Source organism: Diaphorina citri, unplaced genomic scaffold (genome assembly GCF_000475195.1).
Source record: "Diaphorina citri unplaced genomic scaffold, Diaci psyllid genome assembly version 1.1 scaffold961, whole genome shotgun sequence".
NCBI lineage: Eukaryota > Metazoa > Arthropoda > Insecta > Hemiptera > Psyllidae > Diaphorina > Diaphorina citri.
This window is the reverse complement of record NW_007378392.1, coordinates 3,576-22,393: the sequence shown is the minus strand read 5'-3', so window position 1 is coordinate 22,393 and position 18,818 is coordinate 3,576. Positions and strand designations below refer to the sequence as shown.

At 37.1% G+C, this 18,818-nt stretch overlaps 4 protein-coding genes and 2 long non-coding RNA genes across 8 annotated transcripts; 4 read left to right on the top strand and 2 right to left on the bottom strand.

Annotated features, from left to right (window-relative positions):
- Positions 1–37: 37 nt before the first annotated feature.
- On the bottom strand, positions 38–5,178 carry LOC103513345 (syntaxin-5). Of its 3 annotated transcripts, XM_026826578.1 has the most exons (8): positions 4,999–5,177; positions 4,551–4,711; positions 3,034–3,265; positions 2,462–2,715; positions 2,071–2,252; positions 1,796–1,936; positions 420–605; positions 38–194 (listed from the first exon to the last, which is right to left on the bottom strand). In XM_026826578.1, the coding sequence occupies exons 2-7, from the start codon at positions 4,674–4,676 to the stop codon at positions 446–448; spliced, it is 1,095 nt and encodes a 364-aa protein (XP_026682379.1). In that variant the 5' UTR covers positions 4,677–4,711; positions 4,999–5,177; the 3' UTR covers positions 38–194; positions 420–445. The 3 variants fall into 3 exon arrangements, with proteins under 3 accessions (XP_026682379.1, XP_026682380.1, XP_026682378.1); XM_026826579.1 differs by lacking the exon at positions 38–194 and having other exon boundaries at positions 334–605; positions 3,034–3,262; positions 4,999–5,178; XM_026826577.1 differs by lacking the exon at positions 38–194 and having other exon boundaries at positions 334–605; positions 4,999–5,176.
- Positions 49–572, top strand: LOC113469117. The gene is made up of 2 exons (XR_003392638.1): positions 49–117; positions 343–572. It is a non-coding gene; the product is annotated as an uncharacterized LOC113469117 (long non-coding RNA).
- Positions 5,179–5,276: 98 nt separating the features above from the next.
- Positions 5,277–7,931, top strand: LOC103513346. Its single transcript, XM_008478169.3, has 5 exons — positions 5,277–5,379; positions 5,730–6,035; positions 6,101–6,190; positions 6,395–6,773; positions 6,993–7,931. The coding sequence occupies exons 1-5, from the start codon at positions 5,314–5,316 to the stop codon at positions 7,277–7,279; spliced, it is 1,128 nt and encodes a 375-aa protein (XP_008476391.2). The 5' UTR covers positions 5,277–5,313; the 3' UTR covers positions 7,280–7,931.
- Positions 7,932–9,562: 1,631 nt separating this feature from the next.
- On the bottom strand, positions 9,563–10,245 carry LOC113469116. Its single transcript, XR_003392637.1, has 2 exons — positions 9,996–10,245; positions 9,563–9,723 (listed from the first exon to the last, which is right to left on the bottom strand). It is a non-coding gene; the product is annotated as an uncharacterized LOC113469116 (long non-coding RNA).
- Positions 10,246–10,475: 230 nt separating this feature from the next.
- On the top strand, positions 10,476–16,971 carry LOC103513347 (tetratricopeptide repeat protein 17-like). The gene is made up of 5 exons (XM_008478171.2): positions 10,476–10,923; positions 11,257–11,593; positions 14,909–15,049; positions 15,540–15,692; positions 16,235–16,971. The coding sequence occupies exons 1-5, from the start codon at positions 10,652–10,654 to the stop codon at positions 16,358–16,360; spliced, it is 1,029 nt and encodes a 342-aa protein (XP_008476393.1). The 5' UTR covers positions 10,476–10,651; the 3' UTR covers positions 16,361–16,971.
- LOC103513350 (tetratricopeptide repeat protein 17-like) lies at positions 16,677–18,379 on the top strand. The gene is made up of 4 exons (XM_017445786.2): positions 16,677–16,691; positions 17,095–17,123; positions 17,578–17,914; positions 18,185–18,379. Exons 1-4 carry the CDS (start codon positions 16,677–16,679, stop codon positions 18,362–18,364), a joined length of 561 nt encoding a protein of 186 aa, XP_017301275.1. The 3' UTR covers positions 18,365–18,379.
- The last annotated feature ends 439 nt before the right edge of the window (positions 18,380–18,818 follow it).

Here is an 18,818-nt window from a genome sequence, read left to right as displayed (position 1 = left end):
GGACAAGAGCAGGTCTCTATCATTTTCATAGGTTTTGTTTTGCAAGCGAATACTCAAAGTCGCCCGTCTACGCGTCCAATGTTATCCAGGCCCGAGAGTTCTCAATCATTTTCATAGGTTTGTATTTTTAATCTGCATAACGCAACTAAACGCTACTTAAAGTTGTGCGACTTCGCTCCCAATATGCGAGAGACCTAAATCAAAAAACCCAGGACAAAATATTCACCTTCATATCCAGTGCATCTCGCTGACAGAAAGCTCTTGTTACATGTGAAATAAGGTGGGGTTGAGCTTTCAATATTTTTGCAATTGTGACTGGGATATAAGCATGGGTTTTCATAGGTTTGTATTTTTAATCTGCATCACGCAACTAAACGCTACTTAAAGTTGTGCGACTTCGCTCCCAATATGCGAGAGACCTAAATCAAGCGGGGTATGGTGATGCTTACGCCAAGAACACAACGAAGAAGATAAAGAAGAAGATGAGCACAGCAAAGATCTTAATCATGAGCCACCGGTTAGATGTGACGGATTGGAAGTATTTGAGAATCTCACGATGAGCAGACTCCACATGCAGCTCTGTGTCGAGGATGTTGGCGTCTATCCTGCAATAGGAAAACACAAATAGTGTTAAATTATTGGGCGAACGACGCGACAGTGAGTTATGTGTTCTTATGAAGTGAACTCCCATTTTATTGACCAGTGACTGCCCAATTTCATAGGTTTGTATTTTTAATCTGCATCACGCAACTAAACGCTACTTAAAGTTGTGCGACTTCGCTCCCAATATGCGAGAGACCTACATAAATCGGGGTATGGTGAAAAAAAAAAAAAAAAAAAAAAAAAAAAAAAAAAAAAAAAAAAAAACCGGAGCCAACTAGAGTGACCTAACCAGCCAGTTACTCTGTATATGTTTCACTTTTGTATTTTTTATTAGGAACTGTAACCCTTACTGTGTCTTCACAAGCTTGAGTTTTAGTGCTAATCCATGTGTTTTGGTCTCCATGAGCTTGAGTTTTAGTGCTAATGCATATGTTTTGATCACGATGAGCAGACTCCACATGCAGCTCTGTGTCGAGGATGTTGGCGTCTATCCTGCAATAGGAAAACACAAATAGTGTTAAATTATCGGGCGAACGACGCGACAGTGAGTTATGTGTTCTTATGAAGTGAACTCCTATTTTATTGACCAGTGACTGCCCAATGCAATGATTTGACTTTAATTTGTCTGTTTCTTTTTTTATCATAACTCTCCAATTTTAATTAAATTTGACAGAGATGTTCAACACATAAAGGGCATTTGCTCATAAACTCATTAGAGTTCTGGAATAAGCAAACCCTGTAGTGGCCCTTATTCTGAGTTACCAGCTGAAACTAGTGCCTGGCAGCATTACTTTACTCTTGGAGAAATATTCAAGGTGGGTAGGAAATTTCCAAGGTGCACTCACATGTTATAGCAAAGGATCATATTAATTTATACTATACTACACTCCCAATGGGCCTACCTGGAGACCCTGGTTTATCTGCAACATCTAAGGCAGCAGACTGCCCAATGCAATGATTTGACTTTAATTTGTCTGTTTCTTTTTTATCATAACTCTCCAATTTTAATTAAATTTGACAGAGATGTTGAACACATAAAGGGCATTTGCTCATAAACTCATTAGAGTTCTGGAATAAGCAAACCTAGAGGGACCCTGTAGTGGCCCATATTCTGAGCAAGATCCATTGTTCAAGTGTTCACTAAAGCACTAATTTTATCACTTGAACACACCTAAACTGAAAGAGCACTAACCTTTCAACCATCTCCTCCTGTTCCTGCACCATATGGGCAAGCTGCTGAAATATGCCACCCAACTCTACAATGGTCGACTCGATATTCTGCATGGTGTCAGCTCGACTCTGTATAAACTGTTCACTCTGGTCTTCATACAACATCATGGTCTTCTGTTGCTGTTGCTGTTGTAGAGCCGTGTCACTCATGTCTATTGCACATTGCTCATCGGCAAGAAGCACAGCATGGTGTCAGCTCGACTCTGTATAAACTGTTCACTCTGGTCTTCATACAACATCATGGTCTTCTGTTGCTGTTGCTGTTGTAGAGCGGTGTCACTCATGTCTATTGCACATTGCTCATCGGCAAGAAGCACGGAACCCTGATGATGGGGCCCAGACATGGCAGCGGGAGGTAATGAAGAAGGGGCACCCCCACCCGAGTACTGATCCCGTCGGGACTTGGCCTGTTTCAGATTCTGTTTGGAGAGATAATGAAAAATTAAAGGTTTTCTTTTAGAATTGTGGGGGGAGGGGGTATCTTTAACAATATTTTTTCAAACTTTTTTTCAAACTAGGGGAAGTTATAATAAGTTAAATTTGTGTTGCTAAGTACCACAGACTGGTGAAAGAATGGATAACATCCTAAGAATATTTCATATTTTTTTTTTTTCTCAATGGATCTCACCTCAGTTCTAACTTCTAACACATTTTTAAATTCGGTTGACATGGACGCAAGTTTTGATTGCAATGCTAACACAACACTGGATGAATGGGAGAGTAAATGCTGATGCCCAGAAGATATCACATCACGCTGGTGTTTCCCTACTTGTTGTAGTTTTGCTATTTGCTGGTTCAAACTATTCAAATCTTCTTTGATGATGTAGGTTAGTTCTTGAATTTCCGTTGGTTTATCATTGAACAGAGATTTCCTTTTTGCCACTGTAAAAAAAAAAGAACACTTTGATTAGTTTGCCTAGTCTTTTTCAATATGGTTAAGTGGTGAACTAATAGTTATGAACTTAAATAGTAGCTATTGTAAATTTTATTTTGTATTTAAGCACTAGTATCATGTTCAATGCACCATTTCCCAAGAAGAAGAAGAAGAAGAAGAAGAAGAAGAAGAAGAAGAAGAAGAAGAAGAAGAAGAAAGAAGAAGAAGAAGAAGAAGAAGAAGAAGAAGAAGAAGAAGAAGAAGAAGAAGAAGAAGAAGAAAAAATCACAGAAGAAACCTAGTTATGAGTTTCAGACAATACTTACACAAAGTTAATTTCTCCAGCTTAGCATAGGTACTGCTGATATTTTTTCCTATAGTTTTAGCAATCAACATGAACTCTCCGTAGTTTTGAACAAACTGAGCCCTCCGAACATCTTTAGCAGCCACAGCCCGAACTATGTTTTTCCCTTGAAGTGATCGGATTACATTGTTGAATTCTAATGTTCTTTCTCGTGGCATGTTGTGGTCTTCACAAGGGAATGTGTATGAATTCTTCTGAAAAAGAAAAAAGAAACAACAGTTAGTCAATAGATCAGTTGCACTTACTTGGGTGATGTTTCAAAGTCATGGAGCAAGAAAAATGAGGACCAATGTAATTTTTACTTTTCTTATCCTATAAGAAGGAAAGTATTCTTTTTGTTCTACGACTTCTAGATCCCAAGGTAAGTAAATCAATTTAAAAAATACCGGTAAATCATGAACTTTGATGTCATGGCATATGCTCCCGTATGCAATGATGTCATAATTCATGAATCCAGCTTCGTTTGTTTGTGTGCATGCATTTCTGTGCATTTTGACGTGAAATCTGATGTCACAACTCTTTGAACATTTTCATTAGAACAGCAATTAAATTTTTGACCTTTGACAGTTATTTTTTGAAGTTTTGACCTCAGATTTGGATTTTTCACAACTTTTTACATAGGATTCAACCATTTATTAATAATTTTTACCCATTTGAAACTCCTCAATTATGACCTGCTTGGGTAGTTAAATAGTCTGTTAAGCATTTGCCTGCTGATCAAGAGGTCATGGGTTGAATGTTCTTTCTCGTGGCATGTTGTGGTCTTCACAAGGGAATGTGTATGAACTCTTCTGAAAAAGAAACAACAGTTAGTCAATAGATCAGTTGCACTTACTTGGGTGATGTTTCAAAGTCATATAGCAAGAAAAATGGGGACCAACGGAATTTTTCTTTTTCTTTTAGATCCTGAGGTAACTTCTAGATCCTGAGGTACTTATATCAATTTAAAAAATACCGGTAAATCATGAACTTTGATGTCACAGCATATGCTCCCATATGCAATGATGTCATAATTCATGACTCCCACTTTGTTTGTTTGTGCGCATGTGTTTCTGTGCATTTTGACATGAAATTGGGTGTCACAACTCTTTGAACGTTTTCATTAGAACAGCAATTAAAAATTAAATTTTTGACCTTTAACAGTTATTTTTTGGAGTTTTGACCTCAGATTTGGATTTTTCACAACTTTTTATAAAGGAATTGACCATTTATTAATAATTTTTACCCATTTGCAACTCCTCAATTATGGCCTGCTTGGGTAGGTAAATAGTTAAGCATTTGCCTGCTGACCAAGAGGTCATGGGTTGAAATCCCAATGCACTACAGTTCAGCAATCAAACCACTTCTGTGACATTAAAAATAAAATGTTAGTAACATTAAAAGTACAGATGACAAGAAAATCTTGTTTTTTTTCTATAGAAAGTCATCAAAATCTACAGGTGTGAATGATTACAATAAGCTGCATAGAAATAGGCTTACTTTGGTGTCAGAATAAAACTCAGCTTTCAACGAAGGATTCTCAGCAAAGAAAGACTGCTGTGGAGTAAGGGTACCATGAGAGAGTTGTTCCGATTCAGATCCTATCCTACGTCTTCTGGCTGTCATTTGGATCTCTGCATTAAGTATGACTGATGCAAATTCTGCAAATAGAACAGTAAAACAGATTGAAACTGAATGAAGATGATATTATTGTTGGGTGGGTAGGTTCTTTAGGTTTTTTTTTTATTTTATTATTATTAGTATTATTATTTTTGAGGCCACTTTTCTTACATAAACAACTTTTTACATCTCATTCAAAGAACTTCTAGAAGTGATAAAAACCTTGAATGATAATTATTAAATTATTTGATGTCATCAGGAAATGGTAATAGCTAGGTATACTATTACAAGGTTTTTATAGAAATCAGTGAAAACTTTCACAACTTACCATCTAGTGAGTTTGAGAGTTAGGTTCGTTTGAGAACAACAGGGAACCTGGGATGTACTTTAAAGAACACAGCTTAAAAAGAAACTTGAGGGAAAGTGAATTTTCATGGGAAAATTTCAATTTTTTTTATCAAGATCCACGTATTTCAGCAAATTTTCCTTCTTTTTTATCAGTCGAAACAAAAAAAAATTCACCTGGGACTTCCTAAAATGCGGCGAAAAAAAAAAAAAAAAATGGCGATTGGCGGGCTATTTAAAAATGTCAACAAATCGGTTTTTCATATTTCATGGAAGTTGGAAACTTTTGGGACTTTTGATGGTGCTTTCTAATTCTAACTTAAATTTAAGTACTTTAGTTATTGGTTTTGGCTTTGCTGAAGAGGTAAGTAAATCCTAATGCATGCCTTATTCATCTTGTGAAACCTTTCACTCATGTCATTGACACTTTGAGCTGTCTTGTCTGGGTAGACTATAGACTCACATACCCACTCCCCAGCCCCAGACAAACCTCATCATGCCTTTGGCAACATTTGGCTTGGCATGCCTTATTCATCTTGTGAAACCTTTCACTCATGTCATTGACACTTTGAGCTGTCTTGTCTGGGTAGACCACAGACTCACATACTCACTCCCACTCCCCAGCCCCAGACAAACCTCATCATGCCTTTGGCAACATTTGGCTTAATCTGTATAAAAAGTTGCAAAGGTTTAAATTCTTCCACAATATTCCAGATGTCCAAAGATCAACCCTCTACAAGCAAAGACCAAAGTCTGAATCTGACAAGTGAACAAATCGACCCTCTGAAATGCCTTTATTCCAAAAATGTCACAGTACCAAACCAAAAAGCCCCTTTGTATGATAACCTGTCCAAATTTAGTATCAACGAAGAGGATGAAGTTACAATCAAACCGACTGTAGTCAAACCAAAACCAGTAGAGCCCACTGTGTATGACCGAGCAGAAATAAGATCCACACTAGTTGAGAGTAAAGGCAGGACTAAGAAAAATGTTCTCACTAAACTTGAAAGTATAACAAGAGTAAAAAAAAAAAAAAAAAAAAAAATGGCGATTGGCGGGCTATTTAAAAATGTCAACAAATCGGTTTTTCATGGAAGTTGGGACTTTTGATAGTGCTTTCTAATTCTAACTTAAATTTAAGTACTTTAGTTATTGGTTTTGGCTTTGCTGAAGAGGTAAGTAAACCCTAATGCATGCCTTATTCATCTTGTGAAACCTTTCACTCATGTCATTGACACTTTGAGCTGTCTTGTCTGGGTAGACCACAGACTCACATACTTACTCCCCAGCCCCAGACAAACCTCATCATGCCTTTGGCAACATTTGGCTTAATCTGTATAAAAAGTTGCAAAGGTCTAAATTCTTCCACAATATTCCAGATGTCCAAAGATCAACCCTCTACAAGCAGAGACCAAAGTCTGAATCTGACAAGTGAACAAATCGACCCTCTGAAATGCCTTTATTCCAAAAATGTCACAGTACCAAACCAAAAAGCCCCACTGTATGACAACCTGTCCAAATTTAGTATCAACAAAGAGGATGAAGTTACAATCAAACCGACTGTAGTCAAACCAAAACCAGCAGAGCCCACTGTGTATGACCGAGCAGAAATAAGAGCCACACTAGTTGAGAGTAAAGGCAGGACTAAGAAAAATGTTCTCACTAAACTGGAAAGGATAACAAGAGGTCCATTGTTAGCATTGAAAAATTGTATGATTCAGAAGATACCAGTGAAAGTTATTACAAGGAACCACTCAAGTGAGTATTCAGAAACTAAAGTCAAACAAAAGAATTATTTTGAATAATACTTAAGAGCTAAAATAATACATACTTGTAGGAAAACAAATGATATTAAAGGGTTAAAAAAGAAGAAGAAGAAGAAAAAAAAAAGATGTGGACTGGGGGATTTCCTTTTACAAAATCTTCTGCAAACTGCAAAGATTATTTTTATGTACTTATTTTCCTTGTTCTTTCCAGGTGTTCGTGGTTACTGCACTGGCATTATAATTCTCTTTGATAAACATTGGAATATTGCACTGACAGATGTTCGTGAAGTGTGGACTCGGCCAAAGAAGAAACTGAAATCTATCTACATGGATACACCTGGTAATGAGTACCAAGTCAAACATAGATGTTGTATCCCACCTGTTAAAATTCTGGAGAGAAGAAAAAAGACTGAACTGTGTGAGAGAAGAATGGATCAGATTTTGATCAGAGGAGAACAGGTGGTGTCTGTTTGTGCTTTAAATTATGCTGAACTGTGATGTTAGAGAAATCTTGAACTGCGCTGTACACTCTGTGCAGTGTAGCCCATGATAAGGTAAGTGTGAGAGTACCATATAAAGAAGAAGGTAATGTGTAAATTGTAGGTACAACTTCTTTAGGAGATCAAGCCATGCACACTAATTTTAGTGTCTTTATTCAATGGGTTCTTTTTTTAGAAAGAAAAAAAAACTATTTGTTTCCCTATCACAAATACCTAGGCATGTAATTCAATGTTAGAACATAAATCAGATTTTGATCAGAGGAGAACAGGTGGTGTCTGTTTGTGCTTTAAATTATGCTGAACTGTGATGTTAGAGAAATCTTGAACTGCACTGTACACTCTGTACAGTGTAGCCCATGATAAGGTAAGTTTGAGAGTACCATATAAAGAAGAAGGTAATGTGTAAATTGTAGGTACAACTTCTTTAGGAGATCAACCCATGCACACTAATTTTAGTGTCTTTATTCAATGGGTCCTTTGTTTAGAAAGAAAAAAAAAAACTATTTGTTTCCCTATCACAAATACCTAGGTATGTAATTCAATGTTAGAACATAAATATATATTATGATTGTGATAGAGGCATTTTGACCTTTTTCTTATCTAAAGATGACTGTAAAAATAGATCATGTGATAAAGCAAATAATTGTAACTTATGATTGTGATAGAGGCATTTTGACCTTTTTCTTATCTAAAGATGACTGTAAAAATAGATCATGTGATAAAGCAAATAATTGTAACACAAGAAGTTTTATTTTCAATTTTAACTGATATATTATTTTATAGGTACATAGGATTTTATTATACAGAATATTTTAGTGAAAATACTGCATATCCCAATATGTAACTTGCATGGTTTGAGAAAGCAATTTTTATTTTCAATTTTAACTGATATATTATTTTATAGGTACATAGGATTTTATTATACAGAATATTTTAGTGAAAATACTGCATATCCTAATATGTAACTTGCATGGTTTGAGAAAGCAATTTTTTTTTCTCTCACATTTTTTTCCAATTACTATGTGTTTCAAAGAAAACCAAATTATTTCGAAAAATACAATTCCAAAGTGGGTCTGAGTCAAAAATTACAAGTGTAAAGCTAGAATTTTTTACATATTGGGTTTTGCATTATTTTCTCTGATTATTATATTTTTCATTTTATATAGAATGTCAATGTCACCATCTTATATTATTTTACATTTTATGTGAAAATGGTTTTCCTAACAACAAACAAAGGGACATGGACAATAGGAAGTAAAAATGGAACAATGAAAATAAATGATAACCACCAAGAGAGAATTTCTCTGATTATTATATTTTTCATTTTATATAGAATGTCAATGTCACCATCTTATATTATTTTACATTTTATGTGAAAATGGTTTTCAACAAAGGGACATGGACAATAGGAAGTAAAAATGGAACAATGAAATTGAATAATAACCACCAAGAGAGATTAATTAATTTAACGAAAACTGGGGTAAAAATAACCCAAAGGGACCTTTTTTTACCTGGTTTGATAAAAGAAAGCTCCAATCCGTTTATAAAATGAAAATTTCTCAATACCTCTTTCAGAATGTACTTACAACAATTCTTAGATCAAAACTACTTATAATATCTACAGTTAAAAAATACGTGACTGTTCCTGTAATGATACAGATAAGTAAGTAGTAGGCTAAACGGTTACTTGAATGATACAGAAGTAACTATTGGGTCTTCAGTCTCTTAATGGAAGGCACTCTTGGTTCCTGCTTAAGCACAAATGCATGAAAAACATCCAAGACCAACCAAATAGAGTTGACATGAGACTGTAGACACGAGGGTTCCACCTGTCTGTTGCTCTGGATATGGTGGTTGTTTAAATACGTGAGGCACTTGGTAAAAATGAAAATTTATCACTAGGAAACTTTGTAAGAACTCATTTATCATTTTCTAGTTTTTCGTATTGGGGACTCTCCCACGCAATTAAGACAAGGACCCCTCTTAAAACTCTTCAAAATTAAATTGATCCCATAGGTGGCGGTAAGCCTTTAAGCCTAATTCCCACTATACAAGACCCCGTTCCAAGAACGACTCTACACTTGACGCGCAGAAAATAATGATAAACGGTAGGAGGTTTTTTCTGTGCATAAAGTGCATACTCATTCTTGAAATGGGGCCTCAATAGATAGTGGGAATGGGGCTTTATTCTTGACTAATGACGTTTGTTTTTTTTCTATAGAAAGTCATCAAAATCTACAGGTGTGAATGATTACAATAAGCTGCATAGAAATAGGCTTACTTTGGTGTCAGAATAAAACTCAGCTTTCAACGAAGGATTCTCAGCAAAGAAAGACTGCTGTGGAGTAAGGGTACCATGAGAGAGTTGTTCTGATTCAGATCCTATCCTACGTCTTCTGGCTGTCATTTGGATCTCTGCATTAAGTATGACTGATGCAAATTCTGCAAATAGAACAGTGAAACTGAATGAAGATGATATTATTGTTGGGTGGGTAGCTTCTTTAGGATTTTTTTTTTTTTATATTATTATTATTATTTTAAGGCCACTTTTCCTACATCCTACATAAACAACTTTTTAAATCTCATTCAAAGAACTTCTAGAAGTGATAAAAACCTTGAATGATAATTTGATGTCATCAGGAAATGGTAATAGCTAGGTAATACTACCTATTACAAGGTTTTTGTAGAAATCAGTGAAAACTTTCACAACTTACCATCTAGTGAGTTTGAGAGTTAGGTTCGTTTGAGAACAACAGGGAACCTGCGATGTACTTTAAAGAACACAGCTTAAAAAGTAAAAAGAAACTTGAGGGAAAGTGAATTTTCATGGGAAAATTTCAATTTTTTTTATCAAGATCCACGTATTTCAGCAAATTTTCCTTCTTTTTTATCAGTCAAAACAAAAAAAAATTCACCTTGGACTTCCTAAAATGCGGCGGATTATCACTTGTGGCGGCGCGTGAAAATGACGCACAGAGAAAAAAATGAAAAGTCTGTTACCTGTTTTTGTTTTGCTCTAGAAATTCGTTCAGGATTTTTCTTCTCTTCTCTTTTTTGCTTATCTTTTGAAATTTCCAAATGACCAAAAAGTTCGATTTTCTTATCTGAATCTGAAATTTGATTTTGCCAGTGGTTATCAAATTCGTTCAGGATTTTTCTTCTCTTCTCTTTTTTGCTTATCTTTTGAAATTTCCAAATGACCAAAAAGTTCGATTTTCTTATCTGAAATTTGATTTTGCCAGTGGTTATCAGTAGAGTGTGAATTTATATTTACAAAAATAGTGTTTGACACTGTAAATAGGATCAAATCACAGGTATCCTAAAGTTCTAGAGACTTTATTACTCACATGTAGAGTAAACTGTTCTAAAAATGAGCAAGTTTGCTTGTCTGAATCTCTCCGGACTTTGTATTCTTTTATTTCATGTGTCCCAAAGTAACTCGGGGTCATCCACTCTCTGGAAGATCAGTGTAGACGAGGACAAGATAATTGAGGCTGAAGTATTCCCCAATGTTATCACAACCAATGGGGCACCCCCTCCTATTGATGACCCGATATTTAACATTATAACTTCCACGGAGATTAGATATGGGACATTGTGGACCAAGAGAAGTGAAGACTGTTCCTGTAATGATACAGATAAGTAAGTAGTAGGCTAAACGGTTACTTAAATGATACAGAAGTAACTATTGGGTCTTCAGTCTCTTAAATGGAAGGCACTGGTTCCTGCTTAAGCACAAATGCATGAAAAACATCCAAGACCAACCAAATAGAGTTGACATGAGACTGTAGACACGAGGGTTCCACCTCTCTGTTGCTCTGGATATGGTGCTTGTTAAGAAAGAAGAGAGTGAGAAAAGCAGAGAGACTACAAGGGGAGGGGGAAACAAAACAAAACAAACCCACAACTTAGTGCTTACAAGCCAAGTGTGCTACCTTTTAAGTAGTTTAATTCTTTTTGTTGGGCTGTTTTCAGGAAAGACTTGAAATCTTTGGACTCGGATGGTGATGAAACGTTTCTGAACTGTGGCAAGAGTGTCAATCTGACCTATTTTGACAGCTTGCTTGGCATTTCCAACCGAGCAAATCATCCAAATGTTGAAGAGACCAAAGTTCTGCTGATTCAGCACAAGAACTTCACTCAGGCTCAGATGAGGGACTTTTGTTCAAAATTGAAAAAGGAAATCAGGGTGATGCCAAAATCATTGGAGAGGAATATTAGGATCGGCAACTTCTGGAGGTACAAGGGTGATACAAAGAAAGCTGTGGAGTGCTTCAGGAAAGTTCTATCAGTCTCTCCCAATAATTCTGAAGTAAGTTGAATACCTCCTTGTTTTAAATCATGTTCTTTCTCGTGGCATGTTGTGGTCTTCACAAGGGAATGTGTATGAACTCTTCTGAAAAAGAAACAACAGTTAGTCAATAGATCATTTGCACTTACTTGGGCAATGTTTCAAAGTCATAGAGCAAGAAAAATGACCAACAGAATTTTTCTTTTTCTTCTACAACTTCTAGATCCTGAGGTAAATTAATTTAAAAAATACCGGTAAATCATGAGCTTTGATGTCACGGCATATGCTCCCATATGCAATGATGTCATAATTCATGACTCCCACTTTGTTTGTTTGTGCACATGCGTTTCTATGCATTTTTACGTGAAATCTGGTGTCACAACTCTTTGAACGTTTTCATTAGAACAACAATTAAAAATTAAATTTTTGACCTTTAACTGTTATTTTTTGGAGTTTTGACCTCAGATTAGGATTTTTCACAACTTTTTACATAGGAATTGACCATTTATTAATAATTTTTACCCATTTGCAACTCCTCAATTATGGTCTGCTTGGGTAGTTAAATAGTTAAGCATTTGCCTGCTGATCAAGAGATCATGGGTTGAAATCCCAATGCACTACAGTTCAGCAATCAAACCACTTCTGTGACATTAAAAATAAAAACAAGCAATCTCTGCCATCAAATCCGATCCCGCTTTGGTGTTCCCAAAGTGATAGGTAGGTTAGTTTCACGAAATACTAGTCTTTTTTTACTTTTAAGTTATTTTTTTCTCCCATTCTTTTTGTTTTGTTATGTTTTTTTTCTAATTTATACCCTAATGAACAAAAAAACGAAGTTTTTTTTTTATTGGAATGACAAGACTGTTGTGATTTCATTTCTGAAAAGTTCGTAGAAATAAATGTACATTGGACAACTTCATTAGAAAAATAGCATTTTAATGGCACCAATAAAAAATGGAATGACTCAGGTACGTATATTTCGGAAATGATTCACAATGGTAGGATTTCACTTGAAAAGAAAATAAAATTCAACTGATCTCTCATATTTATTCTTGGAAATTGAAATGTCTTTTTCTACTTTTTTTCCTCCAATAGAAGGTTATAAAATTTACGCCTTGGCCGGGGTTCGAACTCAGCACCTCCGAGGGGTTTCTCTATAGGCTAATGGCTCTTAGGAGCTACACTCAGCCTCATAAGGACAATGCAGGAGCTCGATAAAATCCCAGCGAAAAGGGAAAAGCCTGATATAAAATTAGCAGCTAGTTAAAGGGTCCCCTCTCTCTCTCTCTCTAAATAATAATAATAATAAATAAACATTAGCTAGCCTAGTTGGCTTGGAGGGTAACGCGCCTGCCAAACTCTAGGTCACGGGTTCGATTCCCACCCGGAGCCACTTTATCAAGTCATGAGGCTAGTTCTCGGAAAGGCTGGCTTTCTCATCCTACCCTACCCTCCTTTCTTCGATTTCGGGAAGATAAACGACAGTAGTGCCAGCCTGGTTAGCTTAGTTGATAGTGCGTCTGCCTTGTAAGCGCTAGGCCGCGGGTTCTAGAGTTAGGTTCGTTTGAGAACAACAGGGAACCTGGGATGTACTTTAAAGAACACAGCTTAAAAAGAAACTTGAGGGAAAGTGAATTTCCATGGGAAAATTTCAATTTTTTTTTTATCAAGATCCACGTATTTCAGCAAATTTTCCTTCTTTTTATCAGTCAAAACAAAAAAAAATTCACCTGGGACTTCCTAAAATGCGGCGGATTATCACTTGTGGCGGCGCGTGAGAATGACGCACAGAGAAAAAAATGAAAAGTCTGTTACCTGTTTTTGTTTTGCTCTAGAAATTCGTTCAGGATTTTTCTTCTCTTCTCTTTTTTGCTATTTGCTTATCTTTTGAAATTTCCAATTTGACCAAAAAGTTCGATTTTCTTATTTGAAATTTGATTTTGCCAGTGGTTATCAGTAGAGTGTAGAGTGTGAATTTATATTTACAAAAATAGTGTTTGACACTCTAAATAGGATCAAATCACAGGTATCCTAAAGTTCTAGAGTATCCTGTCTTCCTTCTCTCTTCGATTTCGGGACGATAAGACCATAGCAGTTACAGTTCCCTCTGTCAAACCTCTTGAAAAAAAAAAAACCTTTAAGAACTATTGGTAAGCAGCCCAACCGTGGTACATTTGGCACAGGTTATCCAAACTGGTTGCTTCTTCTATCAGCTTCTTGGTTTGGCTGGCTTTCTCCTATCCTGTCTTCCTTCTCTCTTCGATTTCGGGACGATAAGACCATAGCGGTTACAGTTCCCTCTGTCAAACCTCTTGAAAAAAAAACCTTTAAGAACTATTGGTAAGCAGCCCAACCGTGGTACATTTGGCACAGGTTGTCCAAACTGGTTGCTTCCTCTATCAGCTTCTTGGTTTGACCTTCCACAGACAGAGGAATGGTGGTGTTCTGACCGCCCGATCTTACCTTACCCTGCAGCCGGCCCTCGATGTTCTCCAGGAAAATTTTGGCCTGTAAAAAGTAAAGGAAATAAAGTTAAATGGAAAATGTAGGTAGGTAGGTTATAGGTATCTGGAGGGATGATAGGTTGGTATATATATAAAAAAAAACAGTCACTTAAGCCAGCTACTCACTATCAGGTAGACCTGACAGGTACACCTGGTCAGGTCTACCTGATACCTGATGAGCACACACACTGTCAGGCGGACCTGATCAGATGTACCTGTCAGGTCTACCTAATAGTGAGTGGCTGGCCTTAGGCCCTTAGGCTTAGCCAACTGACGGTATAAATCAGTAAAAGAAAAATAAAAGTGCATGGGGGACCTCAAGGTATAGGTATAATTACGAACAGGCATGTCACAAAAGAGGCAGAAACATTGTGATTTATGCTCAGGAAAACATTTACCATAATTTATGCAAATTTTACCAACGGAACAAAAACTGGTTATGAAGTTTATAATTAGAAAATCTTAATCATTATAATCTTCCACGTTTCTCGTATCACGTGTTCTCTGTGGGAACATGGTAAAAGCAGAATGAAATCAAGCCGTGTCCACACTTAAAATTCTATGGATGCCTCGCCTGGGATTGAACCCACGTCCTCTTGTATTATGTTCCTTGCACAGAAGGTACCGTCATTTGAAAGAGAAATGGGGTTTCCAGCCCAATCAGGTCTAAGTAACCTGTTTACTCTTTACAACTTACTGTACATGTTTCACTGTCACCTTTTTTTCTTAGGACCTGTAGGTAAGAAGATAAAGTACCTTAGAGCAGGCACCTTACCCTGTCTCCATGATCTTGGAGTGTTAGTACTAATTCATGTGTTTTGCTTTTCATCAGGTCCTACTGTACTTGGCTAGGGTATTGTTAAACCTCCAGTACTTGGATGATGCCAGCTATCTCACCAGAAGATCCATTGAGGTGTTACCAGCTGAAACTAGTGCCTGGCAGCATTACTTTACTCTTGGAGAAATATTCAAGGTGGGTAGGAAATTTCCAAGGTGCACTCACATGTTATAGCAAAGGATCATATTAATTTATACTATACTACACTCCCAATGGGCCTACCTGGAGACCCTGGTTTATCTGCAACATCTAAGGCAGCATAGCACTCCTCTAAATCTCTTGGAAATTTCAAGGTACATGACAAGTTCATGGGGACATAAGGGACTCACAGAGTCTAGGAACATTTAGGGCCTCCCTGGTAAAATATTTTAAATACTCACAATGAAAGAATTATCAGTGGTTGTGTGAAATAGCTCCTTCAGGAGAAAAATTACCTTCATAAGTCCTCAAAAGTTCTCAGTAAAAAAACAATGAAATTTTATTGGTGGGTAGCTTATTGGTTCAGCTGTTTTGTTGAGTTTAACTGAGACTCAAAGCCAAAGATCAATCAACTTGCTCAATCCTCTAGCATTAGTTTCAATCTCAAAGACTTTCTCTCACACCCATTCTCATTTTCTACCCCCAGGCGTACGGTCACTATCAAGAGGCCACATTGCATTTGAAGCATAGTCTGGAGTTGAATCCTGGCTTTCTTCCTGCCAAGCAAATCCTGGGTGAAATGGACAATGTTCCGGACACACGCTGTCAGATGTACACTTGCATCATCATTATATCTCTGGTAAGCATACATAGAATAGAATAGAATATACCTTGTTTATCCTGCTCGAATGAGACTAAAAAGTCCCTTTACCCCAGCAGTCTAAACAAGGTCTGGTTTATTTTATGGGTTAAATAACATGGTACATATTACAAAATTTTAGGACCTTGCTTAATTTTTTTTTTTAAGTATATAATTATAGTATGTACTAAGAGTAAGAAAGAAGGGGGAAGAGGGGGAATACACGGTGATTTTAAAGTCTTTTCTGGGGCTGGGTTTAGTAGAAAATCAATAAACGTCGGCCAGCCTAGCTAGCTTGGTTGGTAGCGCGTCTGCATTGTGAGGACTAGACCGCGGGTTCGATTCCCGCTCGGTGCGGATTTTATCCTGAGCAGATAATGTTTGTTCTTGGAACAGCTGGCTTTCTCCTATCCTGTCTTCCTTCTCTCTTCGCTTTCGAAACAATAAGACCTTATATCTGTTACAGTTCCCTCTATCAAACCTCTTGAAGAAGAAGAAGAAAAAAAAATACTAATAATAAATAATATTTCTCTATTTCCCAGGTGATGGCAGTCCTCCTGATAGTGATGATGAGTCCAAACTCAAATGTCAAGTGTGATGCGGACAAAGAGGATTCGTCCAAAATCCCTGGCTTCAAATTTACAAAAGCCAGAACACGGAGGTGTTAAATTCCCTTTCTTTGTGAAAAGAATATTGAAGTGTTGAGATTTTTTTTTCTTTTTTTCCTGCGGAAGTGTGGAATTATTGAGTTTTTTCTCGTGACATATATTTACCCCTGTTTTTTTGGTTGACCTGTTCATCCTGTGATGTATATAGGGCCTAGGAATTAGATTGGTCCTTCTCTTTTTGCCTCCTACCCTTTCTCTTGAGCTTTTTTTTCAAATAAAAAAGGTCCTTACCTTTAAACCAAGGGGAGAAACCCCCTTACCAAAATTTTCCCAAAGCTAACCGAAAATAAAAGTTAAATTTTGCGAACCCAAACCGATGTACATCTTGATGGTCAGCTTTTTTCAGTTCTTCCTTTCGTGAGTTTCAAAGACCATCTCTCTCTCTCTCTCCCCCCCTCCCTTTTTTTAGACTGTGGAGTTGAAGGGGCTTTTCAGCCCTATGCTGGCAGTATTATCATATTAAGGCGGCTTAATCCCTTGTTTGGGGCATCCATTTTTGTTTAAGACTATTGCACTGCTTATGCTGGCAGTATAAATAAGATATATTTCTCTTTCCCTCTCTCGATCTTCTCTTTCCATTACAATAAGTGTAGGGAACCTATACACTATGTTTCTAGAGGGGTGCAAACTGATTAGGACCAATCAGGGAACCGCCATGATTACACCATTATTTTCCCTATTTTCAAATATCGGGAAACTGACTATTGGATGATTTTTCCCCGCTAGGTAGGTAGTTAGACTGTTCCTGTAATGATACAGATAAGTAAGTAGTAGGCTAAACGGTTACTTGAATGATACAGAAGTAACTATTGGGTCTTCAGTCTCTTGATGGAAGGCACTGGTTCCTGCTTAAGCACAAATGCATGAAAAACATCCAAGACCAACCAAATAGAGTTGACATGAGACGGTAGACACGAGGGTTCCACCTGTCTGTTGCTCTGGATATGGTGGTTGTTAAGAAAGAAGAGAGTGAGAAAAGCAGAGAGACTACAAGGGGAGGGGGAAACAAAACAAAACAAACCCACAACTTAGTGCTTACAAGCCAAGTGTGCTACCTTTTAAGTCAACTAGTCTGGTTAATTTTAATTCTTTTTGTTGCAGCAGAGAGACTACAAGGGGAGGGGGAAACAAAACAAAACAAACCCACAACTTAGTGCTTACAAGCCAAGTGTGCTACCTTTTAAGTAGTTTAATTCTTTTTGTTGGGCTGTTTTCAGGAAAGACTTGAAATCTTTGGACTCGGATGGTGATGAAACGTTTCTGAACTGTGGCAAGAGTGTCAATCTGACCTATTTTGACAGCTTGCTTGGCATTTCCAACCGAGCAAATCATCCAAATGTTGAAGAGACCAAAGTTCTGCTGATTCAGCATAAGAACTTCACTCAGGCTCAGATGAGGGACTTTTGTTCAAAATTGAAAAAGGAAATCAGGGTGATGCCAAAATCATTGGAGAGGAATATTAGGATCGGCAACTTCTGGAGGTACAAGGGTGATACAAAGAAAGCTGTGGAGTGCTTCAGGAAAGTTCTATCAGTCTCTCCCAATAATTCTGAAGTAAGTTGAATACCTCCTTGTTTTAAATCTGTTGGAAAATTGGTTCTTTATTCCCAGATCAAGCTACAGAAAATAGGTTAAAAAAAAAAGAAAAAAAAAAAAAAAAACTAGAGCTACCTAACCAGCCAGCTGCTCTGTACATGTTTCACTGTCACCTTTTTTTCTTAGGACCTGTAGGTAAGAAGATAAAGTACCTTAGAGCAGGCACCTTACCCTGTCTCCATGATCTTGGAGTGTTAGTACTAATTCATGTGTTTTGCTTTTCATCAGGTCCTACTGTACTTGGCTAGGGTATTGTTAAACCTCCAGTACTTGGATGATGCCAGCTATCTCACCAGAAGATCCATTGAGGTGTTACCAGCTGAAACTAGTGCCTGGCAGCATTACTTTACTCTTGGAGAAATATTCAAGGTGGGTAGGAAATTTCCAAGGTGCACTCACATGTTATAGCAAAGGATCATATTAATTTATACTATACTACACTCCCAATGGGCCTACCTGGAGACCCTGATTTATCTGCAACATCTAAGGCAGCATAGCACTCCTCTAAATCTCTTGGAAATTTCAAGGTACATGACAAGTTCATGGGGACATAAGGGACTCACAGAGTCTAGCCCGATCTTTTACTTTACCCACACCTCTCTTTCCAGAAACTTTAACTTTGATTACGATCCCTAACTCGTTAACACTAACTAGAAACGAAACTCAGAGTCAATTTGAGTTGTTTTGTCGACTTGGTTATTTCGATGGGTGGTTATTTTAAAGTAACAAAAAAATGACTCTTGAAAACTCCTGAATACTTGCCATTAAAAAGAGGAACTTCCTCGATAAAGTGTGTTGGTGACTATTAAGAAAAGTAACACTCATAAATTTTATAAAATGGTGCCTCCGGGATTTACAAAAG

What these genes read in the sequence shown, in the direction of transcription:
- LOC103513345 (XM_026826578.1), bottom strand. Translation starts at nt 4,676, where the DNA reads ATGACAGCCAGAAGACGTAGGATAGGATCTGAATCGGAACAACTCTCT. An exon ending in GCTGGAGAAATTAACTTTGT is followed by an intron (nt 2,716 to 3,033) that starts GTAAGTATTGTC and finishes TTTTTTTTACAG; the next exon opens with TGGCAAAAAGGAAATCTCTG. An exon ending in CAGCAACAGAAGACCATGAT is followed by an intron (nt 1,937 to 2,070) that starts GTTGTATGAAGA and finishes GAAGACCATGAT; the next exon opens with GTTGTATGAAGACCAGAGTG.
- LOC103513346 (XM_008478169.3), top strand. Translation starts at nt 5,314, where the DNA reads ATGGTGCTTTCTAATTCTAACTTAAATTTAAGTACTTTAGTTATTGGT. An exon ending in GTTTTGGCTTTGCTGAAGAG is followed by an intron (nt 5,380 to 5,729) that starts GTAAGTAAATCC and finishes ACAATATTCCAG; the next exon opens with ATGTCCAAAGATCAACCCTC. An exon ending in AACTTGAAAGTATAACAAGA is followed by an intron (nt 6,036 to 6,100) that starts GTAAAAAAAAAA and finishes CAACAAATCGGT; the next exon opens with TTTTCATGGAAGTTGGGACT.
- LOC103513347 (XM_008478171.2), top strand. Translation starts at nt 10,652, where the DNA reads ATGAGCAAGTTTGCTTGTCTGAATCTCTCCGGACTTTGTATTCTTTTA. An exon ending in TCCTGTAATGATACAGATAA is followed by an intron (nt 10,924 to 11,256) that starts GTAAGTAGTAGG and finishes GGCTGTTTTCAG; the next exon opens with GAAAGACTTGAAATCTTTGG. An exon ending in TCTCTCCCAATAATTCTGAA is followed by an intron (nt 11,594 to 14,908) that starts GTAAGTTGAATA and finishes GCTTTTCATCAG; the next exon opens with GTCCTACTGTACTTGGCTAG.
- LOC103513350 (XM_017445786.2), top strand. An exon ending in TCCTGTAATGATACAGATAA is followed by an intron (nt 17,124 to 17,577) that starts GTAAGTAGTAGG and finishes GGCTGTTTTCAG; the next exon opens with GAAAGACTTGAAATCTTTGG. An exon ending in TCTCTCCCAATAATTCTGAA is followed by an intron (nt 17,915 to 18,184) that starts GTAAGTTGAATA and finishes GCTTTTCATCAG; the next exon opens with GTCCTACTGTACTTGGCTAG.